This window comes from Scyliorhinus torazame, chromosome 28, assembly GCF_047496885.1.
Source record: "Scyliorhinus torazame isolate Kashiwa2021f chromosome 28, sScyTor2.1, whole genome shotgun sequence".
Classification (NCBI taxonomy): Eukaryota; Metazoa; Chordata; class Chondrichthyes; order Carcharhiniformes; family Scyliorhinidae; genus Scyliorhinus; species Scyliorhinus torazame.
Window position 1 is genome coordinate 7912907 of NC_092734.1, and position 19637 is coordinate 7932543.

The 19637-nt window shown below is 49.3% G+C and overlaps 1 protein-coding gene across 3 annotated transcripts in view; it reads left to right on the forward strand.

The window, feature by feature from the left end:
- Window positions 1-17540, forward strand: part of sgpl1 (sphingosine-1-phosphate lyase 1) — a 78317-nt gene extending 60777 nt beyond the window's left edge. For all 3 annotated transcript variants that reach the window (XM_072491417.1, XM_072491418.1, XM_072491416.1), the window contains exons 12-14: window positions 5723-5869; window positions 10755-10875; window positions 13025-17540. In XM_072491417.1, coding sequence (XP_072347518.1) covers window positions 5723-5869; window positions 10755-10875; window positions 13025-13168 — 412 coding nt within the window. In that variant the 3' untranslated portion in view covers window positions 13169-17540. The remainder of the gene's footprint in view (window positions 1-5722; window positions 5870-10754; window positions 10876-13024) is intronic.
- The last annotated feature ends 2097 nt before the right edge of the window (window positions 17541-19637 follow it).

Genomic DNA, 19637 nt, shown 5'->3' on the forward strand with positions numbered 1-19637 from the left:
CAGAACTGCACTGGAGTATCACCCTGGGTTGTGGGGTGGGGCTGGAACTCACTACCTGCTGACTCAGAGGTGAGAGTGGTACCTTCTGAGTCCCAAGCGATGCACATTCTGAACATGGCAACGTGCAAGATCACTGAAGGAACGGTGACCTCGCTCACTGGTGTGAAATTTGCAAGATAAATACTGCATTACAGTTAATCCTTTGTATCCCTCAATCCCTTTTAATACCAGAATGACGGCCAGCAACCTCTTGAGCTCGTTGACATGATTATTCTCTGTTGTCTCCTTGTTCCGCACATTCTCCAGCCACTGTAAATACAAAACTGTGGGCTAAGAGGCTCGAATGGAACTGTGCAAAACACACGCAGTTTAAATAAAAAACTCAAGTGAGATGGATTGATCTGACTCCCTTGAGGTCAGTAACTCCAGAGTGCAAGCATTACCCCATATTTTAAGATTTAGTAACAGCTTTCAGTGATCAAGTGCAACCAGGAATGAAGCTTGAGGTATTCCCACCAAGTGTTGACGATATGCAGAGACCTTGCTGTATTTGTTTTACCCGTGAAGTCTCACTGCTAACGCTTGGCGCGACAACATTGTCCTTCCTTTGCTGATTCAGCCAGTGACTTGGATGTTTCCAAGATTTTGCATTGTGAAGAATGCGGCAGAGCGCTGTGTTGGTTATTGGGTGTTGATTGCAAAGGGAACAAAATGTAAAAATAGGGAAGTGTCGCTGTAGCTGCTCAGGGCCGTAGCGAGATCGCACCTGGAGTAATCATGGCCGTAGCGAGATCGCACCTGGAATAATCATGGCCGTAGCGAGATCGTACCTGGAGTAATCATGGCTGTAGCGAGTTTGCACCTGGAGTAATCATGGCAGTAGCGAGATCGTACCTGGAGTAATCATGGCCGTAGCGAGATCGCACCTAGAGTAATCATGGCCGTAGCGAGATCGTACCTGGAGTAACCATGGCCGTAGTGAGATCGTACCTGGAGTAATCATGGTCTTAGCGAGATCGTACCTGGAGTAATCATGGCCGTAGCGAGATCGCACCTGGAGTAATCATGGCCGTAGCGAGATCACACCTGGAGTAATCATGGCCGTAGCGAGATCGCACCTGGAGTAATCGTGGCCGTAGCGAGATCGTACATGGAGTAATCATGACCGTAGCGAGATCGCACCTGGAGTAATCATGGGCGTAGCGAGATCGTACCTGGAGTAATCATGGCCGTAGCGAGATCGCACCTGGAGTAAACAAGGCCGGAGCGAGTTCGCACCTGGAGTAAACATGGCCTTAGCGAGATCGCACCTGGAGTAATCATGGCCGTAGCGAGATCGCACCTGGAGTAAACATGGCCGTAGCGAATTCGTACCTGGAGTAAACATGGCCGTAGCGAGATCGTAACTGGAGTAATCATGGCCGTAGCGAGATCGTACCTGGAGTAATCATGGCCGTAGCGAGATCGTACCTGGAGAACTGTGTACAGTTTTGGTCTCCTCACTTCACAGAATCACAGAAAATGCAGTGCGAAAAAGGCCCTTCGGCCCATCGAGTCTGCACCGCTGCATGAAAGGCACCTGCTCTGCCAATCCTAATCCCATTTGCCAGCACTTGGTCCATAGCCTCGAATGTTGTGATGTGCCAAGTACTCATCCAGGTACCTTTGAAAGGATGTGAGGCAACCCGCCTCTCTCCCCCCCCCCCCCCCCCCCCCCCCCCCTCCCAGGCAGCGCATTCCAGACCCTCACCACCCTCTGGGTAAAATGGGTTTTCCTCAAATCCCCCCTGAACCTCCGGCCCCTCACCTTGAACTTGTGTCCCCCTCGTGACTGACCCTTCAACTAAGGGCAACAGCTGCTCGCTATCCGCCCTGTCCATGCCACTCAGAATCTTGTCCACCTCGATCAGGTCGCCCCTCAGTCCTCTCTGCTCCAGCGAAAACAGCCCAAACCTCTCTTCATAACTGAAATGCTCCATCCCAGGCACCATCCTGGTGAAATCTCCTCTGCACCCCCTCCCGTGCAATCACATCCTTCCTATAAAGTTCTATACAACTCCAACAAGACCTCCCTGCTTTTGTAATCTATGCCACGATTGATAACGGCAAGTGTCCCATCTGCCTTTCTCACCACCCTGTTAACCTGACCGTCTGCCTTCAGAGATCTATTTACAAACACACCACGGTCCCTTTGTTCCTCAGGACTTCCCAATATGGTGCCATTCTTTGAATACTTCCTTGTCAAATTGCTCCTTCTAAAGTGGATCACCTCACACTTTTCAGGGTTAAATTCCAGCTGCCACTTTTCTGCCCGTTTGACCATCCCGTCGATATCTTGCTGCCACCCCAGGCTCTCGGGCTCAGTGTTAACCACCCGACCACACGTCGCTGGGGGACGTGTCCCAGACGCAGGTGGACACTGCCAAGGTGCTGCAGAGCATGTCCCTGTCGGCAAGGATAGTGTCCCAGAGCAAGTGGATATTGGCGAAGCACTGAGGAGGGTGGCCGGGTGAGAGAGGCATCGCTGAGGGCATCAACACCCTGGTGCAGACAAAGGGGAGCCACCGGGGCTGGCAGAGCCCAATGATGCAGGGGCCTCTGGAGCTCAATCCAGCTTCCCCTCCGCCCCCAGGGCCCTACTGACACCGACCGGTAGGAGGGAACTGGAGGCCAACCTGGAACCTCCTTACAGGGAGACCAGGCCGGTCACCAACCCTCCTGAGGCTCCCCCTTTCCTGCCAACGGCTGTGTCGGGGTCAGGGGGCAGCACAGGGTGGCACGGTAAGGATGTCCACCGGCAAGTCAGCCAGGGCCCGCCAGGGACATCAAAGGCTGCAGGGAACAGTGAGCATCAGTGAGCCCCTGATGTGTGAGCATCCTGGGACTCAGCTCGACGTAGTGGCAGAGCGCGGATGGCTAAGAAGATTAAGGATCATTGAGAGGACACGGGCGTGAGGTACCATCAGTAGCTAGAGATAGGGCCGTACACCATTAAAACACAGCACACCCTGGATGGTACAGTGGCTAGCACTGCTGCCTAACGGCACCAAGGACCCGGGTCACTGTCCGTGTGGAGTTTGCACATTCTCCCCGTGTCTGCGTGTGTCTCACCTCCAGAACCAAAGATTTGCAGGGTAGGTGGCCACGCTAAATTGCCCCTTATTAGAAAAAACACATTTACACCCGAGAAATGTGAAGGCTGTCACGTTAACCCGTACTGCGGGCTGGCCTGCACTCCCCTCCCCCGGTTGCCCCGAGCATGGTGGCCCTCGATCTGGCAGGGCGAGGGAGAGCTGAATCAGGTCGGGGACAGGGGGTGAGATGACGGATGAAGTCACGCCCTGTGAGGAGCGGGCGAGGGGGGCCTCCCTGGCCCTCCGGACATGCGGACCGTCGCCGCTGCATGTCCTCTATCCTCTAGCTGTTCCCCAGGCTCATCCACCAGCCCCTCCTGGTCCACTCCCCTCGTCTGATGAAGCCACATGTTCTTCCTCCTGCCGCCCCACTGCTGTGCCAGGTTGTGGAGGGCACAGCAGACCACCACAAAGTGGGTGACCCTCTGGGGGGTGCAGTGCAGTGCACCACTGGAGCGGTCGAGTCATGGGAACCGCATTTTAATCACCGCTCAATGACAGCCCGGGTGGCCACATGGATCTTGTTATAGTGGGTCTCCGCATCGGTCAACGGCCTCCGTACCGGCATCATTAGCCGTGACCTAAGCTTTATCCCATGGGCGGCACTGTAGCACAGTGATTAGCACTGTTGCTTCACAGCTCCAGGGTCCCAGGTTCGATTCCCGGCTTGGGTCACTGTCTGTGCGGAGTCTGTGAGTCCTCCCCGTGTCTGCGTGGGTTTCCTCCGGGTGCTCCGGTTTCCTCCCACAAGTTCCGAAAGACGTGCTGTTAGGTAATTTGGGCATTCTGAATTCTCCCTCTGTACAAAGATTATTATTATGCCCCATGGTTAAGCTGGTCACCCTTGGGTATCCTTCGAGGACACCAGGGATCTCAGACTGCCCCAGGATGGCGTGCACACTCCTGGGGAAGCGTGTGCACACGTGCATGATCTGGAGGTGGTGGTCACACACAAGTTGAAGGTTCAGGGAGTGGAACCCCTTCTTACTTAAGCAGCCCAGTGAAGATCACTCCACTCCAAGGGGCTGGTTCAGCACAGGGCTAAATCGCTGGCTTTGAAAGCAGACCAAGGCAGGCCAGCAGCACGGTTCGATTCCCGTACCAGCCTCTCCAAACAGGTGCCAGAATGTGGCGACTAGGGGCTTTTCACAGTAACTTCATTTGAAGCCTACTTGTGACAATAAGTGATTTTCATTTCATTTCATTGATGCCCTGGATGGAGGGGTTATTTTGTGGGAAAGGTTGAGCAGGTTGGGCTTTTAGCCATTGGAAGAATTTAAAAGAATAAGAGGTGATGTTACTGAAATACAAACAATTTTCAGGGGACTTGACAGGTTGAATGCTAAAAGGATGTTTCTCCTTGTGGGGAAGTCCAGAACTAGGGGACATAGTTTTAACAGTAAGGGTCTCTCCCCTTTAAGACTGAGGTGAGGAGATTTTCTTACTCTCTGGGGAATACTTTTCCCCCAGCGAGCAGTGGAGGCTGGGTCATTGAATAGATTCAAGGGCAGGACAGATAGACTTTTGATCAACATGTGAGTCGAGGGTTCGGGAGACAGGCAGGAGACTGGTGTAGGGGCCACAATCCGATCGGCCGTGATCTCATTGAATGGCGGAGCAGGCTCGAGGGGCTGAATGGCCTCCTCCTGCAAATTCTCGTGTTCTGATGCTTTTCTGTTCTGCTGGAGCTGCTCTTGGATGCTTTGACCTTGAGAATTTTGACAGAGTCGAATAGAAAACAAGAGCTCAAATCGCCTGGTGTTTTGCTTTGAACATGGGGGAAAAGAAGGGACTTTTTTTCTGGCAATGCAAAATGTGGGATCTGCAGTAGCTTCCCAGGCCAGCAAATGCATGGAATGTTGTCATTAGCATCTGTGGAGCAGCTCTGAAGAAGACTCAAAACGTGAACCCTGTTTCTCTCTGCCAGGCCTGATGAGTTATCCCCAGCGTTTTCTATTTGTATTTCAGATTTCCAGCACCAGCAGGATTTTGCTTGTGTTCCGTAAACATGTTGAGCAAGGACACAGTGGATGATGCACGCCTTGGAAGTGAAAAGGTTCTGCATAAAATTAAGGCTTGCCCGTGCTGCCAAAGTTCTATTTATAGAAGTTTACAAATCGCTGAGAGTGACCAACTTTGTCCTCCAGCTCCATCTCGTGGTGCAGTTCTGCCATTGACGCATGGAAGATTTTGCAAAACAAACTGAGTCATAGCCTCAACAAAAAGAAATCCCTCCAGTGCAGTGGATCCAAACCCGATTTTTGGGGAAGTTGAATGAACAGAGTGAGGTATTGGAAGGTGCTGATTGCTGGTTGACATGAGCAGGGAATCCCCGCTTTCCCGAGAGAATAGGTAGAAATCAAACTGAAGTCTACGATGCGAATTGCCTCCACATCCTATTGGACAGCCTGGTACTGACTGATATATTTCGGTATTCTTCCTCTGCAATCATTCCATTATTTAGTTCTCCACCCAATGCTCGAGGGCATTGCTGGCTTTTTGAAGTTATGTTATTATCACTTACAAGGTGTTGACTCAGGTTTTCTCCATGTGCTAAACCACTTGCTGCCATTGTTTTTATTTTAAAGGTTGAGAAAAATAAATGAAATTTTCATCTTTGGAAACCCGGAAGTGTCTGTAGTGGCCATTGGCTCCGATACATTCGATATATTCCGTCTATCGGATGCAATGTCATCCAGAGGATGGAACCTCAACAACTTGCAGTTCCCGTCCAGGTGCGTCATCATCCATTTACATTGTAAACACACCCTGTGCAAGCTCCTCCTGTGCTAACTCCCCCTCTGCAAACTCCCCCTCTGCAAACTCCCCCTCTGCAAACTCCCCCTGTGCTAACTCCCTCTGTGCAAACTCCCCCGTGCTAACTCCCTTTGTGCAAACTCCCCCTGTGTAAACTCCCCCTGTGTTAACTCCCTCTGTGCAAACTCCCCACGTGTAAACTCCCTCTGTGCAAACTCCCCATGTGCTAACTTCCCCTGTGTAAACTCCCCCTGTGTTAACTCCCTCTGTGCAAACTCCCCACGTGTAAACTCCCTCTGTGCAAACTCCCCATGTGCTAACTTCCCCTGTGTAAACTTCCCCTGTGTAAACTCCCCCTGTGTAAACTCCCCTGTGTAAACTTCCCCTGTGTAAACTTCCCCTGTGTAAACTCCCCCTGTGTAAACTACCCTGTGTAAACTTCCCCTGTGTAAACTTCCCCTGTGTAAACTCCCCCCGTGTAAACTCCCCCCGTGTAAACTCCCCCCGTGTAAACTCCCCCCGTGTAAACTCCCCCCGTGTAAACTCCCCCCGTGTAAACTCCCCCCGTGTAAACTCCCCCCGTGTAAACTCCCCCCGTGTAAACTCCCCCCGTGCAAACTCCCCCCGTGCAAACTCCCCCTGTGTAAACTCCCCCTGTGCAAACACCCCCTGTGCAAACTCCCCTGTATAAACTCCCTCTGTGCTAACTCCCTCCTCACCTTCACTCTCTGCATGTACACTCTGTCCACACTGTCACTCTCTGCATGTACACTCTGTCCACACTGTCACTCTCTGCATGTACACTCTGTACACACTATTACTCTCTGCATGTACACTCTGTCCACACTGTCACTCTCTGCATGTACACTCTGTCCACACTGTCACTCTCTGCATGTACACTCTGTACACACTATTACTCTCTGCGTGTACACTCTGTCCTCACTGTCACTCTCTGCATGTACTCTGTCCACACTGTCACTCTCTGCATGTACACTCTGTACACACTATTACTCTCTGCGTGTACACTCTGTCCACACTGTCACTCTCCGCGTGTACACTCTGTCCTCACTGTCACTCTCCGCGTGTACACTCTGTCCTCACTGTCACTCTCTGCATGTACACTCTGTCCACACTGTCACTCTCTGTATGTACTCTGTCCACACTGTCACTCTCCGCGTGTACACTCTGTCCACACTGTCACTCACTGCATGTACACTCTGTCCACACTGTCACTCTCCGCGTGTACACTCTGTCCTCACTGTCACTCTCCGCATGTCCACTCTGTCCACACTGTCACTCTCTGCATGTACACTCTGTCCACACTGTCACTCTCTGCATGTACTCTGTCCACACTGTCACTCTCCGCGTGTACACTCTGTCCACACTGTCAATCTCTGCATGTACACTCTGTCCTCACTGTCACTCTCTGCATGTACACTCTGTCCACACTGTCACTCTCTGCATGTACTCTGTCCACACTGTCACTCTCCGCGTGTACACTCTGTCCACACTGTCACTCTCTGCATGTACACTCTGTCCTCACTGTCACTCTCTGCATGTACACTCTGTCCACACTGTCACTCTCCGCGTGTACACTCTGTCCACACTGTCAATCTCTGCATGTACACTCTGTCCTCACTGTCACTCTCTGCATGTACACTCTGTCCTCACTGTCACTCTCTGCATGTACACTCTGTCCACACTGTCACTCTCTGCGTGTACAGTCTGTCCACACTGTCACTCTCCGCGTGTACACTCTGTCCTCACTGTCACTCTCTGCATGTACACTCTGTCCTCACTGTCACTCTCCGCGTGTACACTCTGTCCACACTGTCACTCTCCGCGTGTACACTCTGTCCACACTGTCACTCTCCGCGTGTACACTCTGTCCTCACTGTCACTCTCTGCATGTACACTCTGTCCACACTGTCACTCTCTGCATGTACACTCTGTCCTCACTGTCACTCTCTGCATGTACACTCTGTCCTCACTGTCACTCTCTGCATGTACTCTGTCCTCACTGTCACTCTACGCGTGTACATTCTGTCCACACTGTCACTCTCCGCGTGTACACTCTGTCCTCACTGTCACTCTCTGCATGTACACTCTGTCCTCACTGTCACTCTCCGCGTGTACACTCTGTCCTCACTGTCACTCTACGCGTGTACATTCTGTCCACACTGTCACTCTCTGCATGTACACTCTGTCCACACTGTCACTCTCTGCATGTACACTCTGTCCTCACTGTCACTCTCCGCGTGTACACTCTGTCCTCACTGTCACTCTCTGCATGTACACTCTGTCCTCACTGTCACTCTACGCGTGTACATTCTGTCCACACTGTCACTCTCTGCATGTACACTCTGTCCTCACTGTCACTCTCCGCGTGTACACTCTGTCCTCACTGTCACTCTCTGCATGTACACTCTGTCCTCACTGTCACTCTCCGCGTGTACACTCTGTCCTCACTGTCACTCTACGCGTGTACATTCTGTCCACACTGTCACTCTCTGCATGTACACTCTGTCCTCACTGTCACTCTCCGCGTGTACACTCTGTCCTCACTGTCACTCTACGCGTGTACATTCTGTCCACACTGTCACTCTCTGCATGTACACTCTGTCCTCACTGTCACTCTCCGTGTGTACACTCTGTCCTCACTGTCACTCTCTGCATGTACACTCTGTCCTCACTGTCACTCTCTGCATGTACACTGTCCACACTGTCAATCTCTGCATGTACACTCTGTCCACACTGTCACTCTCTGCATGTACACTCTGTCCTCACTGTCACTCTCTGCATGTACACTCTGTCCTCACTGTCACTCTCTGCATGTACACTCTGTCCGCACTGTCACTCTCCGCACACTGTCCACACTGTCAATCTCTGCATGTACACTCTGTCCACACTGTCACTCTCTGCATGTACACTCTGTCCACACTGTCACTCTCCGCGTGTACACTCTGTCCACACTGTCACTCTCCGCGTGTACACTCTGTCCTCACTGTCACTCTCTGCATGTACACTCTGTCCACACTGTCACTCTCTGCATGTACACTCTGTCCACACTATCACTCTCTGCATGTACACTCTGTCCTCACTATCACTCTCTGCATGTACACTCTGTCTACACTGTCACTCTCTGCATGTACACTCTGTCCTCACTATCACTCTCTGCATGTACACTCTGTCTACACTGTCACTCTCTGCATGTGCACTCTGTCCACACTGTCGCTCTCCGCGTGTACACTCTGTCCTCACTGTAACTCTGTATGTTGCTGTGTATATCTCTTGCTTTGCACTCCGGTCTAATGCAGTGCTCTCCTTTGTGAAGATAGTCTAGGTTCAGAAAGTTATAATTCAAACCATCCAAATTTGTCCTCTGCTAATCTTCTGAACACAGGATCCCGGTCTGCAGCAAGTAGTATTTCATAGTAGTGTCATAGAATTTACAGTGCAGAAGGTATCAATTTCAGAAAGAAATTTGGAAACCTCTGCCTTTCAAATACTTCAGCCCATAAGGTGAGTGCCTGCCCTGGAAAACAATACAGCATTTGACCAAAGGGGGCATCAAGGAGCCCTAGCAAAACTGGAGTCAGTGGGAATCGGGGAAAACTCTCCGCTGGTTGGAGTCATACCTGGCACAAAGTTGTGGTTGGCGGATTTCAATCAACTCAGTCCCAGGACATCACTGCAGGATTTCCTCAGGGTAGTGTCCTCGGCCCAATCATCTTCAGCTGCTTTATCAGTGACCTTCCCTCTTATCATAAGGCCAGAAGTGGGGATGTTTGCTGATGTTCAGCACCATTCGTGACTCCTCAGCAGTCCAGATCCAATTGGAAGAGGACCTGGACAATATCCAGGCTTGGGCTGACAAGTGGCAAGTTACATTTGTAATGCACAAGTGCCAGGCAATGACCATCTCCTACAAGAGAGGACCTAACCATCTCCCTTTGACGTATAATGGCATTACCATCACTGAATCCCCCACAATCAACATCATGGGCGTTACCATTGACCAAACATTTAACTGGAATTACTATATAAATACTGTTGCACCAAAGCAGGTCAGCGCCTAAGAATCCTGCAGCGAGTAAATCACCTCCTGACTCCCCAAAGTCAGACCACCATTTACAAGGTGCATATCAGGAGTGCAATGGAAAACTTTCCACTTGCCTGGATGAGTGCAGCTCCAACAACACTCAAGAAGGAGTAAAGAAAAATCCAGGCTGACACTTCAGTGCATTACTGCTCTGTTGGGGGGACCATATTTTGCATGAGACATTAAACCTCAAGCAGGTGCTAAAGATCCCGTGGCTCTGTTCAAGGAAAAGATGTTCCCCTGGTATCCGGGCCAATGTTTACCTCTCAACCCACATCTGTAAAACTGGTCATCTCCCTCATTGGTGTTGGTGGGATCTGGTTATGTGCAAATTGGCTACATTATAGCAGTGACCACACTTCCAAAAGGCATTCAATTGGCTGCGACGTGCATCAGGACCTCCCGAGGCCCAGAAAGGTGCTATATAAATGCAACTTCTTCTATTGAAGAGAGCTGCACTCGTTCCCTCTAACCGTTTCAGTTGTAGCAATTTCCTGCAGTTTAGATGTTATCTGCACACACTGCCTTACAGTCGCTTCATGGTTAAGCCTCTAATACTGACACACACAAAAATATCTTGCTAAGTACTTGTTTGCCCAATAGTGAAATAGGAGGGGGGTGGGGTTAAAGACACAATCAATATTCTGATTGTTTCATTCCCTCACTAATAGCCCAGTTGCTGTTTCGTGGAAGGTTGATGAATAACAACCGCTTGGGAGTGTCCACGATGCCCTTAACCGAGATTGCCTCTTCTCTTTCAGCATTCATATATGTCTGACACTTCTACATACCAGGAACGGGGTGGCTGACCAGTTTGTCAAGGATCTGGGTGAAAGTGTGGCAGAAATAATGAAGAATCCAGCTGAGAAAACCACTGGCAGGGTAAGTGTACACTCAGCACTCTGCTGCAGAAACATCCCAGGACAAAGACTTGCATTTATATTGCGCTTTGAACATAAGTTCTGTGGAAGAGAGAGACATCCTGTCAAAGCTTTTCATCTTGCACTCATCAGGACAGACCCAAGAATGCCAAATTTCGAAGGGAGCAGCAATGCATTCTTACATCTGTCCTGAGTGCATGAAAAGCAAAGACAGCGGGCTGGATTCTCCGCTCCGCCGCATTTCTGCCCCGACCCGCCGGCGGGATTCTCCGTTACGCGGGCCGGTCAATGGGGTTTCCCATTGTGGGGCAGCCCCACGCCGTCGGGAGACCCCCGGGCGCCGGCAAACGGGAGAATCACGCCGGCGGAGAATCCCGGTCCAATATGTCTCATTTTCCAGTAATACTCAAGTAAGCACTATTCTACCAAGTAACTATTTGCATTTAAGTTAATAAAATTCCCAAGGAGCTTCACAGGAGTGTTACGCAATAAAATTGATGCACAAGGAGATACCGGGATCGTGCGACTAAAAGCCTGGTCAAAGGGATAGGTTTTGAGGAATGTCTTGAAGGAGGAGAGGTTTAGTGTGGGAATTCTGGAACTTAAATAGATTTAATTTCTCCATTGTGAAGGACATTAACACCTTTCAACATCCACCTGCCTTTAGCTGTCCAGCTTCCGGAGTCTGAAACACTCATCCTTCCCAATCCTCGAATCCCACCAGTTTGATCACACTCCTCTTTGCATGCCCCAGTATTGCTGCTTTTGACTCAGCACCCATAAAATTAATTCAGCATCTGGGAAGCATCTTGGGATGTTTCAATGCATTTTAAAATTGAAGTTTCAACTTATTTCACACTTGTTCATGCTTGTTGCAAATGCCTGGGTTTAAATAACCGGCAGGTTTTAATTTTAAGGTGACTTCCCACTTTTCCATAAAGAAGTGCATTTAAAGAAACGGATAATACGAAAGAGCCTCAGTGAAAATAAACTTTAAAGAATACTAAATTGCCATTAAAGCCCAGAAAATTGGACTCTGCTTAGTTTGAAAAATCTAGTTACAACGTTGAGAGGGCTGAGAACAAGTGTTATCGGAGGATAGATATGTTTTGGGGGCAGAGATTCATTCGGATAGAGAGTTTGATGATCAGATGCAAGGGGGTGGAGAAGATTTGGTCATTACTGTTGTCAGGTGCGTAACCTCGCTCGTGCCCAAACCTCTCGTAGAGTTTTGTTGCCCTACTTACAGGTGTGTCTGGTAGCGATTGCCAGGGGATTGACGTCAGAATAAATTCGCTGCGTGGAACATTGCAAGGAAGCAACACTGCGCCTGCTGCAGTCGTCAAGATTTGCCTGTATCCTAAGTCGGGCCAAGTCTCGTTCACCCATCTCCCATCTCCCCACACACCAGCCTGACTTCACCTCGATTTTGAAAATTCTCATCCCTCTTTTCAAATCCCTTCCCCCAGCTCTGTCATTTCCTTCAGCCCCATGACATTCCAGTTGTAACCTCTCGTGCATCCCTTCCCCATTTTCAGGCCATGGCTTCAGTTCCTTAAGCTCTGGAATTCCCACCCTAAACGTCTCCACCACTCTTTGTCTCTTTCTTTGAGACGCTCCTTAAAATCCCAACTCTTTGGCCAAACTTCTGGTCACCTACCCTAATAGCTCCCTGTGTGGCTTGATGTTGCGTTTATGTTAATAATCGCTCCTTTGGAGAATCCGGGGATATTTCGTTTCGTAGAAAGTGCTGTATAAATACAAGTTAGGCCGGCAGCGGTTAGCGCTGCTGCCTCATGGCGCCAAGGACCCGGGTTCGAATCCCGGCCCCGGGTCACTGTCCATGTGGGGTTTGCACATTCTCCCCCATCTCTGCGTGGGTTTCACCCCCACAACCCAAAGATGTGCAGGGTAGGTGAAATGGCCACGCTAAATTGCCCCTTAATTGGAAAAAAATAATAATTGGGTACTCTAAATTTGTTAGAAAAAAAGTAATTTTGAAAAATAAAATACAAGTTGTTGCTTCTCATGGACACCAGGCTGGAGTCCATCAACCAAACTGATCACGGATCAACCTCAGTGGATTCTATGGGATGACGTTGTCACATGTCAAGACATGACCTGATTTTCTCTCTGCTCCCTCTCTCCAGGGTGCCATATATGGCATGGCGCAGTCAATTCCTGACCGTTCTCTGGTGACCGAGATATCGCACGGATTTCTCGACTGCCTCTACAGCACTGAGCTCCCCAGCGCAGAGAAAAACCACATGAACGGCTCCTCAGCACAGCACTGAAACACGCAGAAATAGGTTTTTAAAAAGGAAAATAAAATCATGGATTGGGTGGCGGGAAGAAATTTTGGGACACAATCTGACAGGTCTGAGGTGTTGAGAATCCAATTCTCTTCCCTGATTTTTGCAGACTCGATGGGAAATGTGGGAAAAATGGCAATCCGATGTACTGGGGAATGTTGTCAGTGATTTTTAGACCACTTTCAAATCCCCAAAGCCTTTTCTTTGTACTTTTTTAAAAAAAAAAGCTTTATCCCCAAAATCGTATCTTTGGCCTGGAACCCTTCATACTTTGCAAATATGAGGTCAAAACTTTTTCAAAAAATCATTCAAAGATACTTGAGTGAGATTTCCCAGTGAGATGAGTGTTTTACCTCGATATTGATTGATCGGACATTCAGCAGCAAGTGGTAATTCACCTCGATGCCTTTCTGCTTTACTTTTATTTCCAAGGAATTTTATTTTTGGCAGAATCTCTTTCAAAGGAGCGAAATGGTTCATGAATTAGAAGTTGCTGATCTCTACGAATGGAGAACTGCGATAACTGGAGCTGGAGCAGGTTAGTGCTGGGAGCAGCCGGGATATCTCCAAGAGGAGGCAGTGGTGGACACTTGCAGTCCACATGGATCGCACAGGTGAATCCCCCCCCCCCCCCCCCCCCCCACTCTTGTTCACGCACTGTGCTTGGTAGGGCAGTGAAAAATACCCATCAGAAGGTCCATTGTGAATCAGTGAGGATGGTAAAAGGGGGGTGGTGGGGACGGGGTGCTTTGACTGCTGAACTCACGTATGCGATCGCTCATGATCAACTGTCTTTAATCCATTTCCTGCTCCCCATATTTTGACACATTTCAGAATGAATGTTGGGGGTTTCACTACCTCAAATCTCGTTTGGGCGGTTTTCAAAAGAATGACACCACCGTTAGTTTCTCCCAGTTAACGTGAGACCCCCTTTGAACTCCAGACTAGACGTGATAATCATCATTTACGGACAGGAGACCGATTTTAGTGCTGCCATAGGAATTACTTCCAGCATTTAAGAACAAAAAAATAATTGCTGTGCAACTTTTTCTCGATATGTTTTAAATAATCGATTACGACATAGACCGAGTTTAAAATACACCTGGATTGCTCCTTTGAGATTCTGCGCCTTAAACTCATTGTCCATTTTCATGCGGATGTGCTCAACCCTTTGTTGGAATTGACGGTTGAATTACTTCCAATTGTGTGTTTCAGTTATATTATGTGTTGGTGTTTTGGAAACTTGTTGCTCCGCCGCTGTAGCAAAACCTGAGGTCTTGTGTGACGATTGGTGATGCTCTGAGGTGCTACCTGTACTGTAACACGTGCTCACACAACCTCTCTATGCAGGACTTGCACACCAGTGCACACTTGTTAATAATTGCGTTGAAATTTTAATGGTACTTCAATGCTATGTTTAAGACCACGCTGATTCTTGCTAATCCTGAGATCCTTGAACACGATCCCTTTGTTTAATCACTCCCCCACAAATTAATCTGGTGCTGATGAAACACGTTGCCAATTTCTCCTTTACTTTCCTCCAAACTGATGGTCACAGGGTTAGTCTGTTTATGAGGGGAACATGAACGTGCAAACTTGTAGGAGCCTGCATGTCCGTGAAACTCCCTCTCCATCGGAAGGATGACGTGCTGGCAATGTAAGTGGACACCCCACTTCGCCGGATAAACTGTGCACCTTTGCACTTTACTTCTTCTCGGTTTCAGTCCTTTTTAGGGTAAGGTGAAGAAAAATTGAGGGGGGGAAGACACTGTTCTTTGCTCCTTCTTGCCCAGAGTATCTGGAGTAACACTATGAATTAATATGTAACCCTGTAATGAATGGAAAGTGGCATCATACCGAAGTTGGTACATTGAAACAGTATGTCTCAGTACTCTGCACTCCCTCCCTCAACATGGTTTCACATAATGACTTGAAAGGGCTGCATTTTAGACTGTCCTCATAACCTGGGCGTTTGCGAAAGATTTGTGCACAATTCTCTGACTTTTGATGGGAGGTCGTCTACCTTTTTTTTGAAAAAAAACTTGTAAAATCATCACTTGCCAAGGTTCCCCCCACATCCCGTATGTGACACTCTGGACTTTTGCTCTTTCAGAGTCTATAAACCCATTCCATTTGCTACATTTCTGTTTGTACAAAGCAGAGGCAGGATGTTCTCTGAACGCCTTCTGGTTGGTCTGGAACTTTTTCCACAGCCTGAAGAAATAACTGGGCACTGTTTCCAGTGTACCCTTTCTGGAACTGCCCAGTTTCCAGTGTACCCTCTCTGTAACTGGACACTGTTTCCAGTGTACCCCATCTGTAACTGGGCACTATTTCCAGTGTGACCTCTCTGTAACTGCCCAGTTTCCAGTGTACCCTCTCTGTAACTGGACACTGTTTCCAGTGTGCCCTTTCTGTACCTGTTTCCAGTGTGCCCTCTCTGTAACTGGACACTGTTTCCAGTGTGACCTCTCTGTAACTGCCCAGTTTCCAGTGTACCCTTTCTGTAACTGGGCACTGTTTCCAGTGTGCCCTCTCTGTACCTGTTTCCAGTGTGCCCTCTCTGTAACTGGACACTGTTTCCAGTGTGACCTCTCTATAACTGGACACTTTCCAGTGTACCCTCTCTGTAACTGGACACTGTTTCCAGTGTGACCTCTCTGTAACTGCCCACTGTTTCCAGTGTGCCCTCTCTGTAACTGGACACTGTTTCTAGTGTGCCCTCACTGTTTCCAGTGTACCCTCTCTGTAACTGGACACTGTTTCCAGCGTGCCCTCAATGTAACTGGACACGGTTTCCAGTGTACCCGCTCGGTACCTGTTTCCAGTGTGACCTCTCTGTAACTGGGCACTGTTTCCAGTGTACCCTCTCTGTAACTGGACTGTTTCCAGTGTACCCTCTCTAAATGGACACTGTTTCCAGTGTACCCTCTCTGTAACTGGGCACTGTTTCCAGTGTACCCTCTCTGTAACTGGACACTGTTTCCAGTGTGCCCTCTCTGTACCTGTTTCCAGTGTGACCTCTCTGTAACTGGGCACTGTTTCCAGTGTAGCCTCTGTAACTGGGCACTGTTTCCAGTGTACCCCCTCTGTAACTAGGCACTGTTTCCAGTGTGACCTCTCTGTAATTGGGCAGTTTCCAGTGTGCCCTCTTTGTAACTGGGCCCTGTTTCCAGTGTGTCCTCTCTGTAACTGGGCACTGTTTCCAGTGTGCCCTCTCTGTAAGGGGCACTGTTTCCAGTGTACCCCTCTGTAACTGGGCAGTTTCCAGTGTGCCCTCTCTGTAACTGGGCACTGTTTCCAGTGTGCCCTCTCTGTATCTGGGCCCTGTTTCCAGTGTACCCCACTGTAACTGGACTGTTTCCAAGTGTACCCTCTCTGTAACAGGGCACTGTTTCCAATGTACTCTCTCTGTAACTGGGTACTGTTTCCAGTGTACCCTCTCTGTAACTGAACTGTTTCCAGTGTACCCTCTCTGTAACTGGGTACTATTTCCAGTGTACCCTCTTTGTAACTGGACTGTTTCCAGTGTATCCTTTCTGTAACTGCCCACTGTACCCATTCTGTAACTGCCCACTGTTTCCAGTGTACCCCTTCTGTAACTGGACTGTTTCCAGTGTATCCCCTCTGTAATTGGGCCCTGTTTCCAGTGTACCCCCTCTGTAACAGGGCAGTGTTTCCAGTGTACCTCTCTGTAACTGGACACTGTTTCCAGTGTGTCCTTTCTGTAACAGGGCACTGTTTCCAGTGTACCCCTCTGTAACTGGACACTTTCCAGTGTTCCCTCCCATTATGAGAAGGAAATGGTTGAGTTTACAAACTGGGTATAAACTCCTGTTGGTTTTCCCTTACACGTTCTGGATCTGATGAAGGCTATTACCCCCCCCCCCCCCCTCAAAGGTGGACGAGGGGAGCGGGGGAGGGGTAGATATGCTGTCCCAGCAGTCATTTTTCATTTGAATACTCGAGCGTCTAGGTTACAATAACCCAAGACCTTTTGTCCAATTGAATTGCTTCAAACCCATTCCCCCATTAGCAGAGTTGTGTGGTCCCAGTGTCTGTGGCACTGGGCTTTATTTCTCAGATAATATTTTCAGAACTCTCCCGGGGCAGACGGTTAGCCATTGTGGGAGCACTAGTTTAATTGTCTGTTTACTAGTTGGAGCTTGTATGTATTGTGAAGTTTATAGTTAGCCCTCGGAGAGGGGATTTCCTCCATCTGGGTTATTTGTACTTGGACAACCTCCACACCTTTGCATTACTAATGTGCAAATTGATCTGAATTAATTCACTGTATTATGTATTAACATGTTTGTAATTGAGATTTGGTAATAAACTTAATTTGTTAAAACTGTCCCATGGCTCCTTTATAAATACTTTCACGTTGTGTGTTTCCATTCCCTGTATGTCCACTCCCTCCCCACCCTGTTGGTGAACTTTGCCCATGATTAAAAGCCTGTTCATCACTAACATCACCCAGTTTTACTCGGAGTTTTCTCTCTCCACAGATGCTGCCAGACCTGCTGAGTGTTGTGCTTCTGTTTCTTAGCCTGGTCAGCTAAATTGGTAGAGCCTCCTGATCTCTGGACATGGAGCCACTCGAGGAGCTATTGGGATTGGGAGCTATTTGGCCAAGATCATCATCATTGTGAAGAAGAGAGTAAGGAAAGATTCACAAGAATGGTTCCCAGGGATAATGAACTTCAGATATGTAGGTAGGGTGGAAAGGTTGGGACTGGTATCCTTGAAGAGAAAGCGGAGAGACTTGATGGAGGTATTCAACACCCCGAGGGGTTCAGACAGAGGGGGAAAGATTGTTGGACGTATCAACGCAAGAGAGCCCAGATTTAAGCTAATTGGCAAAAGAGGTATGGGCGACACGGGAGCACAGTGGTTAGCACTGTTGTTTCAATGCGCCAGGGACCCGGGTTCGATCACTGTCTGTGCGGAGTCTGCACGTTCTCCCCGTGTCTGCGAGGGTTTCCTCTGGGTGCTCCGGTTTCCTCCTACAAGTCCCAAAAGAAGTGCTTGTTAGGTAATTTGGACATTCTGAATTCTCCCTCTGTGTACCTGAACACGCCCTGGAGTGTGGCGGCTAAGGGACTTTTACAGTAACTTCACTGCGGTGTTAATGTAAGCCTACTTGTGACACTAATAAAGATCATCATAAAATCCTGTTCAGGCATCAAGTGGTTTGGATGCGCAATGCAGTCCCCGAGTGTGCTGGAGGCAGATTCAATCAAGACATTTAAAAATGTGCAGGGTCCCAGGGAGAAGGTAGAGGAGTGGCACTCTGTGCATTGCCCGAATGGCACTCTGTGCATTGCCCGAATGGCACTCTGTGCATTGCCCGAGTGGCACTCTGTGCATTGCCCGAGTGGCACTCTGTGCATTGCCCGAGTGGCACTCTGTGCATTGCCCGAGTGGCACTCTGTGCATTGCCCGAGTGGCACTCTGTGCATTGCCCGAGTGGCACTCTGTGCATTGCCCGAATGGCACTCTGTGCATTGCCCGAGTGGCACTCTGTGCATTGCCCGAGTGGCACTCTGTGCATTGCCCGAGTGGCACTCTGTGCATTGCCCGAATGGCACTCTGTGCATTGCCCGAATGGCACTCTGTGCATTGCCCGAATGGCACTCTGTGCATTGCCCGAGTGGCACTCTGTGCATTGCCCGAGTGGCACTCTGTGCATTGCCCGAGTGGCACTCTGTGCATTGCCCGAATGGCACTCTGTGCATTGCCCGAGTGGCACTCTGTGCATTGCCCGAGTGGCACTCTGTGCATTGCCCGAATGGCACTCTGTGCATTGCCCGAGTGGCACTCTGTGCATTGCCCGAGTGGCACTCTGTGCATTGCCCGAGTGGCACTCTGTGCATTGCCCGAGTGGCACTCTGTGCATTGCCCGAGTGGCACTCTGTGCATTGCCCGAGTGGCACTCTGTGCATTGCCCGAGTGGCACTCTGTGCATTGCCCGAGTGGCACTCTGTGCATTGCCCAAATGGCCACCCCTCCTGTGCTGTAACAATTCTGTGATTCAGATTTTCAGCATCTGCAGTATTTCACTTTGATGTGACGGACTCCACCTTGCGAATTCTAGCTGCAACACATTTGGTCATAATTTACTCCCACCATTGGCACCCGACCAATCAACTGCCAAGGCCAGAACTCGATCTCGAAACACACCTTTCTCCTCCTTTTAGCATGTTCCTTAAAACCTTTTTGGTCCAAGCTTTTTCCCATCAATCCCAATAGCTCCTCGAGTGGCTCAAATGTCAAATTCTATCTGATGATGGCTCCTGGGAGGCAGCTTCGGATATTTTGCTATGTTCTAGCTGCCATACAAATTGTTGTTGATTGTCATTTAAACATGCTCACGGGGTGACCAGTGAGACAGGGTCACTGAAGATTTCCCAAGGTAAAAAAAGTTTGCCTGTTCTCTTTAGGTGTTGAT